The 16,237-nt window shown below is 37.8% G+C and overlaps 1 protein-coding gene across 1 annotated transcript in view; it reads left to right on the plus strand.

The window, feature by feature from the left end:
- CFAP99 (cilia and flagella associated protein 99) overlaps positions 1–16,237 on the plus strand; it is a 57,738-nt gene that overhangs the window by 33,514 nt on the left and 7,987 nt on the right. The window contains exons 10-14 of the mRNA XM_075148586.1: positions 3,248–3,336; positions 5,550–5,754; positions 7,536–7,677; positions 8,870–9,021; positions 12,796–13,001. Coding sequence (XP_075004687.1) covers positions 3,248–3,336; positions 5,550–5,754; positions 7,536–7,677; positions 8,870–9,021; positions 12,796–13,001 — 794 coding nt within the window. The remainder of the gene's footprint in view (positions 1–3,247; positions 3,337–5,549; positions 5,755–7,535; positions 7,678–8,869; positions 9,022–12,795; positions 13,002–16,237) is intronic.

Raw genomic sequence — 16,237 nt, forward strand, 5'->3', positions numbered from 1 at the left:
TGTAATTATGTGGGCTTAGTTCAAGACTATGTATATGCCACTTCCTTTTCTGATAATTTAAAATACTGAAATCTTGGGACTAATGCGAGTCAAACCATCTGCCTAAATTGCATAAATAAAAATATGGATCTGGCATCTCATGGCATTGATCGGGGCCACTTCTAACACCTGCTAGTATCTCCTCTAGGAGAACAATCAGTTTTATCTCGTCTAAACACATTTGCCTTAAAGGTTGGTTAGGTTACATTCAAGATGCTGCTATAACTTTCAAGCTGAGATAGGCATATTGGTATTGACTTTTAAAATACTTTCTATTCCTGTTGCCTTCCTGCCTGTGCAACTCTGTGAGTAGACAAATCGTAAGAGGAAGGTTTATCCAAGATTTATAAATAAGATTATAATCTGTCCTCAAATTAATGAAATGATATAATGTTTTAACCAACTAGTATTTTCCTTTCCTCTTTTTAGAACACCCACAGTATATTGTATGAGGTTCAACAAGGCCAGGTGCCGGGTCCTGCATTTCGGCCACAACAACCCCAGGCAACGCTACAGGCTTGGGGAAGAGTGGCTGGAAAGCTGCCCGGAGGAAAAGGACCTGGGGGTGCTGGTTGACAGCCGCCTGAACACGAGCTGGCAGTGTGCCCAGGTGGCCAAGAAGGCCAACAGCATCCTGGCCTGTATTAGAAATAGTGTGGCCAGCAGGAGTAGGGAGGTGATCGTGCCCCTGTACTTGGCACTGGTGAGGCCGCACCTCGAATCCTGTGTTCAGTTTTGGGCCCCTCACTACAAGAAGGACATTGAGGTGCTGGAGCGTGTCCAGAGAAGGGCAACGAAGCTGGTGAAGGGCCTGGAGCACAAGTCTGATGAGGAGCGGCTGAGGGAACTGGGGTTGTTTAGTCTGGAGAAGAGGAGGCTGAGGGGAGACCTCATCACGCTCTACAACGACCTGAAAGGAGGTTGTAGCGAGGTGGTGTTGGTCTCTTCTCCCAAGTAACAAGCGATAGGACGAGAGGAAATGGCCTCAAGTTGCGCCAAGGGAGGTTTAGATTGGACATTAGGAGAAATTTCTTTACTGCAAGAGTGGTCAGGCCTTGGAACAGGCTGCCCAGGGAAGTGGTGGAGTCACCATCCCTGGAAGTATTTGAGAGACGTGTAGATGAGGCGCTTAGGGACATGGTGTAGTGGGCATGGTGGTATTGGGGTGATGGTTGGACTCGATGATCTTAGAGGTCTTTTCCAACCTTTATGATTCTATGATTCTATATTAAATACATTTTTTTCATTTCAGACACATTTATTATGTGCAGCAGCAATTATTTCTCATTGCTGTTACAAAATATGTATTCATCCTTTTCACTGGAAGAATGAGACAGTACAAATGCATCATCACTCTCTCAATCTGCCTCTTGCTCATATCAGGCCTTGCTCTTTACATATTTATTGGTTTTGATGAGCTCTTGTGTGTTCATTAGGTGGAAATAGTAAGTAAAATTTTTTGCACAAGAATTACAGTGTTCTGCGATTTTCCCAATTATTTCCATTTTCTCATCTTGAAAAAAGGGAAGATATCTCACAACAGAAAGAGAACAAGTAAAATTCAAAAAGTCCTTGATACCACATGACATAGAAGAATCTATTCAGTTATTTTTCTTATACCTGTCTGCAGATATCTTGTCCTAGTTATTTTGACTGTATGGGCTGTCATATTTCTGTTTCATTGTCATACAGTCATACTTCTGTTTAATAAACTGGGAAACTGAAGTTAAAGGTATTTCCATAATCATTCTTAGATTAGTTCTCTATCCAAATTATAGTTAGTAAATACAGAACATGAAATCTGTATACACAGATAATTGCCAAAAATATGAAAATTTCTACATGTGTGTCAGAGAAAATGTCTACTCTATAGTATAGTTTATAAAATACAGGCTGGAGAGGGAATGTTCATATAATGCAGAAGACTTTGAGAAGGGTTTAGAAGTAGACCAAAAGGAAGGAAGGACACCATTAGGCATTAAGAAGAGTAAGGATAGTGAGTCAAACAAAAGAAATAAAATACATTGGTTTGGGTTCTTTTCCTAAATTCTTCAAATTATCATAATTTTGTCAAGAAACAGATAGGTAATTAATTTTTGTCCATTAAAATGTGCCATCTGTGTGGAAAACACTAATTCTACTTAGTGAATTTCTAGGTGATAGCATGTGTTTGTTATCCTCAACCTAACCTAATTAATATCAATTATAAAACATCCTTTTTCCAGTTAGCTTATGTATTTCAGGAGACTGCAGTACATATTTGTGCATACAATATTTGCAGTATATAGCTTGAGTGATTCTGTGCATCTGTTTCTCAGTCACTCATTAAGCTGTTAATTTGGAATTTAAATATGTTTGGATTCTGAACATAGAACTTGTCTGGATTTAGGTCAAATGTGTCATGACTAAACTTTGTTTTCTGCAGGAATGACCCTAGTTCTTACCCCCCAGCACTGCTTTGCCTCAGTTCAGATCAGGTCTATTATATGTATCTGCAAAGGTGATATGTTTTTTCTGAATAGTCTACTCATGCAGGGAACATTTTTAACTTGCAGAGAGGTTGTTCCCTTCCTCCCTCAGTATTTAGAGGCTGTCTGGGAGTTAGTCCTAAGGCGATACTTTGAAGAACTGCAAAGCAGCCACAGGATCTAGTCCAAGTTACACCACGAGGACTGAAAGTCACTGAGAACTGTACTTCCACTATCTAGAAAATGGATATGGCAATTGGCGATGCCAGTTGTCTTAGAAATATTTTGAAGTTAAAATAGTGATTATTTGTAAAACACTTTTGAGACCTTCCTATGAAAGGTACTGCTTATGTTTTACTTTAATGGTTTTGGCAAACTTACCGTCTTTCAGAGAAGCAGTTTATTTTCTTTGTCCAAAGCAGATGGAATCCTTGCACACTATGTATATGAGCGCTGAAAAAAATAAAAGGAAGTGAACACATTCTATGGGATTTGACATGGTCCAAGAGTGATTACAAATTTATAATCCACTTGGGAGACTTTGCTGATTTCTTAAGCAGCTTGAGTGGTTTATGAACAGCATGCAATTTCATTGTGAATGTCAGATTAATGCTAGATGAATGCTTTAAGCAAAATTCATGCTGTCTTAGGTCAATTTATTTAACCCATTGAAATGTTTTTATACTCTGTTTTATGGTTTACATTACTAACTACAGTATATACATTCCCTTTCCTGACAGATTCACAATATACCTATTAAATTAAATGCTGCAGCTATTTTAAGAGAGGGTGCCCTCTATCAGCGGAAAATGGAACAGGAGCTCAAGAGGTATAATCACGCTTCTTTCTCAGATTACTTTTCACATCCCTGGATATAGAATAATTAACCACATTAAAAATAATCAAGTAAATTCCAGGTAAATTAAAATAATGGATCTGTTGTAAGGCATTAGGAAGCTATTCTGTAAACACAGGTTGACCAATAAAGAGAAAAGTGGACTGAAATTAAAGTCATTGTTTTACTGTAGATGCTATACAGTGTGACTGTGTTCTGATTTAGCACTCCAGTTAGTGTCCACCTGCAAAGCCCAATAAGGATCACTTGTTATATTTATTCTGATTCTCCAGAATAAATAATGATCCAAATAATACACATCTATTTCTGTGTCTGATGCATATATATTAAGACAAATCATTTCATATACTTCCATTTTCTTCAACGGTTTGTGGTCAACTACATGCCAAATTTGATACTTGAACTTGTTTATATGTATATAAAAATACCTGTCCATTTCTATCACAGTAAGATATGGAGGACTAAGAGTGTGCTGCTCCACAGGGCAAGACGAGCAGGAGCTGAGGGTGACAGCGAGGCATGTAGGGACAATGTCCGCACTGACAGCAGCTCAGTTCCATAGTACCCTGGCAAGGCAGTGGAGCGGATCCAGTGACAGACAGCAGGGTCAGCCAACGGTCCAGTGATTGCTAGATGAGTCCGTAGCGACGAGTCAGGGCTGGGGTCATCCAGGAAGCCAAGTCAACAAGGCAGGGTCAACAAGGTACTAGGCTGGGTGCAGGCATGCCTACAGCATAGCTCAGGCAAGGACAAAGGCTGTTAACATCAGCTTAAATGTGGCTCCCAGGAAGAAACTCTACACACACAACAGGACTTTTCATAGCTTTTCCTCACACAGCTCTTTTCACTGCAGTCTGATCCAATGTGATACGGTTGCACTGCAACAGAGCTGTCTTTGAATACAAGCAACTAAATCCTAGCAGGGGTGGGGAATAAGAGGTTGCAGGTTCTTTTGGTGCACTTAGGGCTCCAAGGAATCCTGATATAAGGATTCCTCTGACATAAGGAATCCTTATTCAGCAGCATAGGTTTTCAGCTGACATTAACTGGGGAGAGGGTGACTCCTGAATGGCCACTGCAGGTTGTATTATATAACTAGAATTACAGAGCATTTTCACTAATAATTTTAAGAAAGATAAAACCTGTATCATGTCACCTTGATTTAGCATTATTTCTAATCCACCTGACTTAGCAGGCTAAGGACTAGATATTGTTAGCATTTTAAGTCCTGGAATGGGTGCCTGCGGTTGGATTTGATCTTTGGACCTAGCAAATTTTGGTACATGGATCAGGATTTTAGCAGTAAGATATTATGCATCACTCAGGTTCTGCTATCAGCTATGTATGTATATTGAGGTTCTTTTCTATTACATATGATATTGTTCACTCTATCTGGCAGAATTTTGTTCCACTAAGCAAAGGAATAGATTTTCCCCGTAACTTAACACTATTTTATATTAATGAGTTTCAATCTTCAGCTGCATTTAACACACAACAGATACATATATATAGTCATTGGGGAGCAGCAGTAAGGCATAATTCACTGCATTTTTGTGTCTCTGCCCTAATTCTTGGCTCATTCAATCCTCTGCTGCAGGACTTTGAGGGGCCTGCCCCAGGGCTTTGCTATGCTTTTCTCTCTCAGCCAAGCACAAAAATAAGAATGTGGTTTTGCTTAATAACTGAATACTTCTTTGCCTCATTGCAGCAATATTTTTTAATTGACAAAATACAAAACAGAAATAGAATTAAGCAGAAAAGTTTTTAGTTCTCTGTGGCCAAGAACATTGCCAAAGAGAAAAGTTATTTGTTCTTTCTACCTCTAAGCAAAGTAATCCTCTGAGAAAATGTACATACCTTCAGCCTGATTCTCCTTGCTCCTTATGAGAATCCGTATGTAGCTAAAGTTTGCCCTCTCTTGTGGCTTTGTTTTACTGAAAACTTTCGAGTCCATGCTCTCATGCACTTTCTTCCAGCCTGGCTTTCCCAGGCTTTCCACATAGTAGGAATACCTCTTATAGACTGGAATTAAAATATATGTCAAATGACTTTGCGATGACTGCCTTTTCTCTCTGCAGAGATCAAACACCTTATATCACAACAAACTACTAGAAATGTTTTATGAATCAAGGCAGAGCTGCAGAGCCAGATTCCTAAAATTGTATACTCTTTCTTCTCTCTTGCAGAATTGAAAATTTGCTACGAGGGGCTGGAGACCCATCTGAATTCTTGGAATGGCAAAAACAGATGCGTGGGAAAGATTTGGAAGAGCAGCTGGCTGAAATAGAGTGTAGGAGGCTTCAAGGGAAACTGAGTCATGAAGAGGCAGTTCTAGCCCATCAGAATGTAATTCAAGAAAATAAGAAGAAAGCTGATCTAATGAGAGAAGAGGTAATACATACAGCGTTGCTCAAATTTTGCTTATATTCAATCAGTGCAAAATATACCACAGATGATTTCTGCTATAAGAAGGTGTAAAAGTCTATATAGTGTCTTTACTCACTGGAGTCTGCAAACAATGGAAAGATAGTGCTATAACTTCCAGACACTGCAATGCTTATACATTAAAGTACTTTTTACAAGTGTTTGATCTGATTGATAACACTTATGAAGTAAATTGATTAAAACAGAAGGTTAAGGCATTCTCCTCTATATTCATGTCATTGTGGATATCCTTTTTGAACAGATACTGAGATACTAAGCACCATTTGCAATGAAATCACTAATATATGACTAATTTCATCGTCTTGTTAAAATGAGAGCCACAAATAGGAAAGAATTTGTTTTCTTAAACTGATATAATTCAATTTACTTCATATTGTATCACAGGCCTAGATCTCTCTTAGGAGAAAATTCAGACAGAGAACCCTCTTTGGATCTACCTATATATATGGAAAACCAAATATTTATGCCAAGAAGTATTTTCACACAGTTTCCGGTCTGGCAAATCACAGTTTCCCAAAAACATTGCTAGATCTTTTGATTTTTTCCCAAACTCACATTACATTTTTCCAGTGCTTTTCCTATAAACTAAACAAGTGATCAAGAAATAACTAATACTATAGATTTTAAATTTTTCATAGTCACTATCACAGGCTTTTATTTTTTATGAGCCCAGTTTGCTGCTATACCCCGTAGGCCAGCCAGTACTTTTCTCTTGGCCACCTCTCACAGAAGTCTCTGCAGTGTCTCAGCAACTTGAGATGCAACCACAAATGTACAAGATTTCCGTAAAGGCCATGCTGCAAAAGGGAAACTTGCTTAATGAGTTCCTTCTCTGTCCTTTAAAAAAATCTTTCAACCTTTTTTGGCATTGAGTCTTCATGTCTGTTTAGACAGGCTGTAGCAAGAACTTAAAGTGAACCCTACTATGTACAACTGAGCATAGTGTGATCTCTCACACTTGCTCCAAAATTATTGTAATTATTATATTCACCTCAATTTCAGAGCATAAGTGTTTTATTTGTTAATAGAAATGTCCCAATATGTATAGATTTGGGGATGTGCAAATCAGACTTGCTCTAACCTGACCAATTCCAGGCAGCTCCCTTCACTTGCCAACAGATGCCAGCAGGGCACTTGATCCATATGGCGATCTCCAGAAGTACTGAGCACCAATTCTCCATTCACCAACAGCTGTCATGCTGACCCCTCTCCTTCTTTTAAAACTCTAGTCTTCCATCTAAAACAGAAAGTACAGTAAGGAATCTAGTCTGGGAAAATCCAGTTTCCTGCTTCCTGTTCATTTCCTCTGACAAAGAAAGGAACATGATAGCCAAAAGTGGACTTTCTGTATATTACAGAGATATGACTTAGGCCCAAGAAGATCCTGCAGGCACACAACCAGCTCTGTATTAGATTGGCACTCTTCTTGGTATCTCACAACCAGATCCAGAGATGGCTTTTTTGCCTGCTTTTAGAAACACATGGGGGGAATGCTGGAAAACAGCAGTGCAAATGTTATGGAGGGCTGTTGTGGGTAAATAAACTACTTTATTTTAAGAGGGGAGCTTAAATCTGGGTCTCTATGTTGTCCCCAGCCAATGTCCTTTGCTACTTTTGTGGATGATGTAATACTTTGGATCCATTTGTCCTTGCACTATTTCAATGATTTGAGGCACTCAGATCACCAGTTATCAGGAATTTTATTCACCTCTTTGTTTGGGATTTAGAAAGCAGAGTTGATGCACCAGTATGCAGAGAAACGTCTACAGGAACAGAAAGAAATGAGAGAGCTGGTGGAGCAGGTCGTGGAAGGACACAAGAATGCAAAGCAAGCAAAAATAAAGCTCCAGAAATACAAACAGCAGATAGGTATTTATATATTCCCAGAAAAATGAGAGATGATGCAAATGTCCCTGAATTACTTTATCTTTATTTCAGTGGGCCAACTACAATTTTTACAGAAAGGAAAGGGAAGTTGAGGGGAAGATCCAGACTATACATTCCCATGAATGCATGAATATGAATTCCGGGAATAAGCTGGTAATGGGTAGATCAGAAATTCTAAGCTACTGGTCCTGGGAATTACTCTTTGTTTAAAAGGGAGAAATACAGCACTAATGTTCTGCAACTAGTTTCCCTTCCATCTAAAAGTAGCATATGTGAATGACTGTACTCTTGTCAAATCCACTTATGAAGCTCAGATTCTTGTGATTCATATCATTAAGAGAGGATTTGCCTAGCAACCACTGTGAAAGAATCATGGCTCAAGATTATTGTCTTCTCCAGAGAAGACAGTCCAGAGAAGAAAACTGTAGCTAAGGAAAGAAAAGCCATCTCCTAGAAGGCCAGTATCACAAGGGAGAAGGATGTAACACCTCCAAGACAGACCAGTCGTTAGGATGAAGGGAAATAATGTTACTCATCCTCCATTATTCTTAAAGAAAATTCTTCAGTTAATGCATTAGCTAATGAAGTCCAAGGAGAAGGCTGTTCCGACTGGCATGGCTGTACATATTCCAGTGCAACACCATGTTAACATCTACTGTATGAACAGGCTACCTCTAGTTGTGCATATTTTGGTGAGCAGACTTTTCTCTGCTTGTGTATCTCCATACTTGTATCAGTAAGGGTTGAGGGGGGCAGAGGGTGTTAGCCACTCTGAAATGGCCTAGCAAATCCTACCAGCCTTGCAATTCAGTGATTTCTATCATATATATATAGCTTGAAAAACTATGAATATTTGCTATTGTATAATATCCTTTTATTAAATAATGAAACAGTATGCACTAATTAGAACAGAAATTACAAAGCAGTAATTCAAAGTGTCTACTTTATGTATGTATACAGTACGTTTATGTGTTAAATAGAATGCTAGATAGTGGAGGTGGGAAGTACTCATTTGTTTCTCTAATCATTCCTCCCACCAATGCCAGACTATTCCCTTACGTACCTTTAGATCAGTATTATTGTCATTATTCACAAATGCATATGAATTTTCCTCCAGATGGACTACTTGTTAAAATATGCAACCAGCTAACAGAGATTAGTTCTTTTCTTTCAGTTCAGGAAGTTTGTGAAGAAAATCGAGAACTTCTTCGGCAAGCTTTAGAAGAAGAGGAGGAAAAGCTTAGGAAAAGATATGAACTAATTCAACAAATACGAGCTATTGAGTCTTTACCAAGCATCAGACACAAGTTTGTTGATTTAACTGAGGTAAGCTCAAAAGGAAAAACCACTGTTTTTACATAAATGTATATTGTATATGTTTCACACATTTAGAGGAATTGCGCACTGCACGCAGATATATCGCAGTCTGGATGCACAGCATTAAGTACAAAGTGACCCCATGACACAAAGGTTAGATCTGAACTGGAACTTTCAAAAAGTTCATAAAATGAAAATTTTACCAGGAAGAATATTCTGATGGTAAGTGAAATCTTAGTTCCCTTGAACTTTCTCTGAATTTTCCCAATAGGATCTGGGTTTCCCGATATCTTTCAAAAAGAGACTGACAAGTGATTACAACATCTTCTATCCATCTTCACAAATTCACAGATTTATCAGTCCTGGGTAAGGACTAAAGGAACACAAACTTTGGACTGATGTACAGTTGTTCATATTGCAGTGGTGATTGCCATGGTAATTAGCAAAATTAATTTCCTGTGCTTTCAAAACTGTCAACATTCAGGTATATGAAAGAGATTGTCAAGACAACCCAAAACCTGCTGAGCAAATGACTTGTGTGTGTGTCATTAAGTCTACACTAAATGTATCCCAAACATCTTGAATTTACTATTGATACACAACAATTGATATGTCTAAGACTGGGCTTTGCAATGCCCGCTTTTGCAGAATTTCCAGACTTAGGCAGCATCCGGAAATCTGTTATCTTACCACTGAATCAGAAGCAGAGTAGCTGAAAATACTCTTCCATTTTTCTTATCCACACTGAAGGAAGAATAACATAGAATAATATAAAATGACACTAGCAATTTGAAATATAATCCTTTTGGTTTTTTCTTTCCTTTCTTTCATGAGTATTCAAATGAAGATCACAAATTAAAAAACATCCATGGCTAGTTTGCAGAAACCATACAGAAGTAACAGGTCTTCCTTCCATGGGTCTTTTGGAACAGTCAATATGATGCTTTGGTTTTATCTCCTGCTCCTCTGAATAGAACTAAGCCATTCATTGATTCCAAAGCTACCTACTATCTTTGCAGCCACCAGATAAATCCACCATCTCATTTATCAGATTTTAGAATACATTTAATGTTAAAATGTGAAATAAGTGAACAAGAATAAAATCAGCTCCCCTTTACTCTCTTTGGTTGCCTTTATGGCTGTTGCCATCACTTCTCAACTTCTTTTCCAGCCAAAGAAGGCAATTCTCTTTTTTCAAACCCAGATTCACTCCACCCGTTTGTAGAGAAATATTACTGAACCACAATGGAAAAAGCAGGGAAAAAAAGTGAAGAGTACAAAGAATTATTGTACACCACAGATACTATAAACTGTCTGCATGGAAATGCCAAGAGGTACTCCAATCTATAGGTCTTCTACTGCTTCAGATAGAGTTGCACATGATTGTGGAAGGATTTTTATTAAATAACGGACATCCTATGAACATTCCAAGCACTGAGGATTTGTTAACAACAGTATAAGGCAAAGGGTTGCTAAAGAGCAATTGTAGTTTTAGAGTCTCTGAAGCGATAGCAGAATAGGGAAAACAGGCTGAGGAATGTAACTATCAGTAGATTAGGTAACGGAATGCAGGCGCAGGAAGCGTTCGCGTGGACACCTGCTTTTGACCAATCTGTGTATATTAAGATTCGTGTGCTTGCTGACTGTAACCAATAGAGGATTCGTAGGTGCGCGTGTTAATGTGGCTGGCTTATAAAATTAGCGTAGTATTTTGAAATAAACGAGAATGATCATACCCATATTGGGACTCATCATTACTCCGGGAACGCACTCCCACTCCGACCCATGGTCACTCCGACACATGATGTCAACCCTAAACAGAGCCCTTAGCATGGTCTCACTGCACGTTTGTTACCCAGGTGATTCAGTCACGAGATGTAGGCTGCAAAGACACAATGGTATAATGTAGTTGGATGTGGAAATGTCATTACTTTTTCAATCACAACTTCTGTAAAATGGTGCAGGCTCTCATTCAGGAAAATGAAGGTGACTAGAATGTCAGTATTTTCTTATTTTTGAACCTAGTTCATTTCATTGCCACTTACAGTGGCTGTCGACCCCTCACATAGAGCTTCCATTGAAATACTGTTTGTTTCTAAGTACAGGATATGGCTTTAAATACAAACTCAATAATAATCCCTCTAAAGCACCAGTGTTGTAGCAGCAGAGAGCCAAGCCTGGTTATTTGTTGTACTCTATTTTGTGGTTTTATTGCCCCTGGCACCCCCGTCCCCCCCGCCTTACTGTTTTCTTCATCTTTCTTGGCTTTACCCCTATTTCATGGGCCCACTGCTCTGAACAGTCAGAGAACGGTCACTGGAGGACGAGTACCTGACTAGACTGCTTAGATGGCATCCCAGACTGGACAAGAGGGACTGGACCCAGGTCAATTCTTGCAGCCAAACTGACAATCTGAGCATCTATCTATGACAGAGCATCCTTCTCTTTTCCTGGGTTTTTTTTTTTTCCTTCCCCTTCATGTTCTGTTTTGTGAAAAGCTCAAAAGCAGAAAGGCGACTCCTATTCTGTCAACAACTTGCTTAGTATTCAATACAAGGGGAGTTTTTTCCTGCTAAAAAGGATTGCTTGAAAAAATGAAGGCTCTTTAACTGAACAATTTCTCTCCATTAAAAGGATTTTAATGAGTTTTACTTACATATGTTTATCATTACCACTTAATTTCAGTCTGAGAAATACAATTTGGAGGAATGGTTGTTCTTTTGGATTCCACACCCCCTCCCCGGTCACTAATTTTATGGAACTAAGTAGAGCAAGGTCTTTGTGATTAAAATCCTAACCAGTGTTTCACGCTCCATCTTATACAACTGTATAGCAAGAGTCAGATTAGCATCTTGACTTCCTGCACCGATATATTCCATTATAACATGCCATGGTACAAGATACACACTGAAGATGTGTACCAAAACTGTGTTAAGATAGAAGAATATTAATTGGTGTGAAATGGATTAAATTTTGCAAAGAAAGCTACACAGAAGCTCAGTATTTGTGTGGGTTTATGCAAGTTTTCCATATATGCAGATGTATATATGTGTAGACGTAGGAAAAGGAAGAGTATATGTAAGAGCAAGGGCCAAAAACTTCAAGTGTTCGAAAATCTGTTTAGAAATTATCTTTGTATGCAAACTAAGGTGCAGAAATCTCTCATTACGTCTCAGAATCAGGCTCATTATCACTCTTACTGCGAAGTGGATTTTAAAAAGCCTTCATTAAACATTCAGGTTTGAATATTTTAACTTTGGGCATTAAGATCTGAATTTCCTGCATACAAAGCATTGTTTAGTCCTAGTCTTTTCAGACAAAAATAGTAGATGCCATCATAGATCAAATCCATAATTCAGAAATAGATAATTACAAAAAAAATGCATATTTTTTAGTGTAAAGTCTGTTCTGGTTTTAGAAACTAAAAAATATGCATTTTTACACATTTAAAAACTGCAAAAGTCTTATTAAAACTAAAAGATAAGTCAACTAGAATTTTTTTGGACAGTAAATATATTGTAAATTATGATTAATCTACTGTATATTTCAATGCTTTTTCATGAAATGTTTTATGAGCCTTGTGTTTTTACACATACGAAAGGTAAGCTCTACACCTTAAAAACAGCTTGTAAATAACAGTTAGATTAGGGCCAACCCTGTCTTTCTTGAAGTCAAAATATATTCAGCATGATTTGGAACACAATCAAAATATTCTGGTTTTACTCATTTATTCTCCCCTTGGTATTTACAGTGTTATTTAAACCTATATTTCACGTTCTTTAGACTGGTGGCCATGGTTTAATTTGTGAAATGTCAATAGTGGAACTACGTGAACGCCTCGCTTTACTCAGAGAAGCACAGAAGGCAGCAGAGGAAGAGAAGAGAGACCAGATAATTCATGAAAAACAAGCTAAGGAACAACTTCTTCTAGACAAACTGGACCAGATTTCCCTGTTCAGAGCAGAACTTGGACGAGCAGCTGCTTTAAAGTCAGTATAAAACAGCATGTGACATTTAAGACATTGCAACTTTGTTAATATTTTGCTAGCCCCTTGAGGAGAAAAACAAGTAGTGAGCAAAATACTGCCCTTTTATAAATGAGTATGACTTTTGTCAAGGATTACACTGGGGCCAGAATTTCCTTTTAATTGAAAATAATTTGCATCACATTTGTTAAATCTTTTTCATAATTTTGAATTTGTGGTTGAAGACACTCCGTAGGCTAGTGTTGACAGTATTGCCCCAGGATTCAGAGCCAATATTATATATTGAGAAAGAAATTCTGCCTTTCTTCTTTCTTTTTCAGCTAATCAGAACTAATTTGATTTTATCAGACTCATTCTAGCTTGCTACTTAAAGTGGCTTCTCATTTTCATCTAAACCAATACATTAGGGCTATAGTTTGCTTTCTTGAACTTCATTTGTTATGTGAAAAGGCAGGCCTTATTTTAGAAGTTAAAAATATTTTAGGAAGGAGATTTTCTGATAACAATAATAAGTTATAAATTAAATATATTACAGCAGTAGATCAAAGAGAAAAATCTTTGCTTACAGGCTCTCTGATCAAATTTTGCTGTCAGTCATTATCATATTTATTATTCATTGTCATAAAAGATCCAAAACCATCATAGATGCTTCACATATGCAGAAGACAGGTCCCTTCCACAAGAAGTTTAAAATCTAAGTTAAAGCTATTTACAAATAAAGCTGAGCAGGAAAAAAGCCTGTGAAAAAGTGTAAAATATGGCACACCTCTTCATCTTATGCCAGTTTTACTGCATCTTGACTATTTGCCATTGTTTTCTTGTAAGTTGTCTTTCACCTTTTTCCTTTTGTGAGTTTGAGAGGTTAGTCCTTGTCTTGCCATATTTATTTTGCAAACAGATGTTCAGGCTGACATTCTGAAGACATATTCTATCAGGCTAAAAACACATGTCTTTAGAGATATCTTAGATTTGTGTTTATTGTTGAGATACCGAAGGTGGCTTCTAAGAGTTAAATTCATGTTATTGATTTATCATCCTGTTCTAAATCTCAATTACAGAAGGCAATATTGATGTATTCATTTAACTAGTTTTCAGTAGTCCCAGCTCTAATTTGGTTTGTTGATGATAGTTAATCTCCGAAGACTGGGGGTTTTACTATGTTAGTACTTAAGAAGATAGCTTAATGAATTTAATGAATCAATAACTGCAGCTCCAGTGGATTGACTGCATAGATCAGTGACCCTCTCTTCTATGGCATATTATCAAGAAAAGACTTTAAGACTAAAGAGCCTGAAATGGAGTTGGAGCTGGAAATATACTTTCATCGCTAAACATTCACTGTTATGAAAGCCTGTGGGAGCAACTCAAACCACCGCTTTCCACTAGAGATGCAAACTAGGCATTTAGAACTTGTACACTACATAAAACCTGTTTCACTAGTAACTATTTAAAGAATCATTTGTTATGCTAGATGTGCAGTCTGTGAATTTTGTATAGTGCTGTGTTTCTTTAAAATTGACTCTTTGGCTTAATTCAGATCTAAAACTGTTCTGATCCTGCAGTAAGCTATGCTTGACTGAGAAGCTAACGCTTCACTTTTTGTCCTGACATTTGAAATGTTTTTTAAAACAGACCAGCATGCCAAAGATGGTAGAATCCAACTGAAATTAAACACTTAATTTGCAAGCTTCTAGTCAGACTCATGATAAGTAATGCAGTAATTTTAACGGAGCCATGTTTGCTCTCCAAATAAAGAAAATACAAAGTTTCATTATAGATGTTGTAAGACATTTCCTTTCATGGCTCCCAGGTAACTTGAGAGCATCTACTATAAAGAGGTATCATCAAAGTATACCAGAAATGTTGTTCTTTGGGAGTGTATTAATGCATTTTCATCTAGAATGCAAATCTATGGTGTTATTTCTGTTAATATAGAAGTACAGCATGCTGCCCTATTTACAAATGCTAGACACTTTGCTGCAGCTTTTATGTCTCTCTAAACAAACTATAGGCTTTGTGTGTTAAACCTGATTTACAGATCTTGAATCCTGAAATATCTATCAAGTCAATGTGAGTGATTAATTGCTTGGGTTGTATTATTGATACGCTGCACAGGAGGTGTAAAAAGCAAATTTTTATGTTTAGAGAATTAATTCATAATTATAGGAATAGAATAGCAAATCTTACCAATAGTATTCGTAAGATAGCCTTATGCATCAATATAAAATTACATGTTGTATCTTAAATTACATTATGTCGAAGGCTACTGCTAATCAGCTAAAGTATGGCAGCTAAGCTTTGCTAAACAAATGTGCTTTAGTTAGTGTCAGCTGGAGTTTAATTGGGTCCCTACCAAGCAGGTTCCTTTCAATATCATTTACAAACTGACATACATCAACACAAAAGAAGCACATTGAGCAAGCATATAATGAGCTATATTAAACAAAATAGGAATCGGAACATGAAAAATTACGGAGACATCAGCCTTTAATAGACTGCAAGCCATGACATCCATCACAGCAGTGACTTTGTGAGTGCTTGCAGAACACTTAAGAATCAATTCAGTATATAAGCAGGACGTCCCTTTAATTGCTAGAATTTCAAACAGTTTGAAAATCAGCACTGGTATATGAAGTGGACAAACATTTGAGTTCTCACCTTTCGAATATGAGCACCAAAAGATTTATGAGTGTTTGAATACATGCTAATGTACTAAAGCTATGTGCCTGTATACTTCAGGTACAATTCCTTTTCATTCCAGTGAGGCTACATCTATTACTCCAAGTAATTTAATGCACTAAGAATCAAGCAACAGATCAAGACTTTTGGTGCTGAGGCTCCCTCCATCCACATTACCTGTGGTGTGCAGGGGTTTACTTTGGGTTGTATTTAGTCTGGTCTTGGGACTGCATGTTCTCACCCCTCATTTGGTTTAAAGCTGTCCAGGTCCAGAGGAAAGTTATCTCACAAAACTTCATATACTCAATTCCTCGCTCCTCTGCAAGCCTGTCTAGTGAACACCACACTATCCTTTTCTTTGTCTCACATAGATGGCAGTAGCACATCCATGTCCCTAACAGCCACTGCCACACATGTACGGTACAGAGAAGCCAGCCTTATTTCTTTTTCATGTTCCTGCCTTGTTTGTTTTCCTGCTCATTTTCAAGTGACACGACGGTGCCTGCTGCCCAAGCCTCCTCCCCTCTCCAAGTCAGGGCAACATCCAGGTGAAGGTAGCA

The sequence above is a fragment of the Calonectris borealis genome, chromosome 4 (genome assembly GCF_964195595.1).
Source record: "Calonectris borealis chromosome 4, bCalBor7.hap1.2, whole genome shotgun sequence".
NCBI lineage: Eukaryota > Metazoa > Chordata > Aves > Procellariiformes > Procellariidae > Calonectris > Calonectris borealis.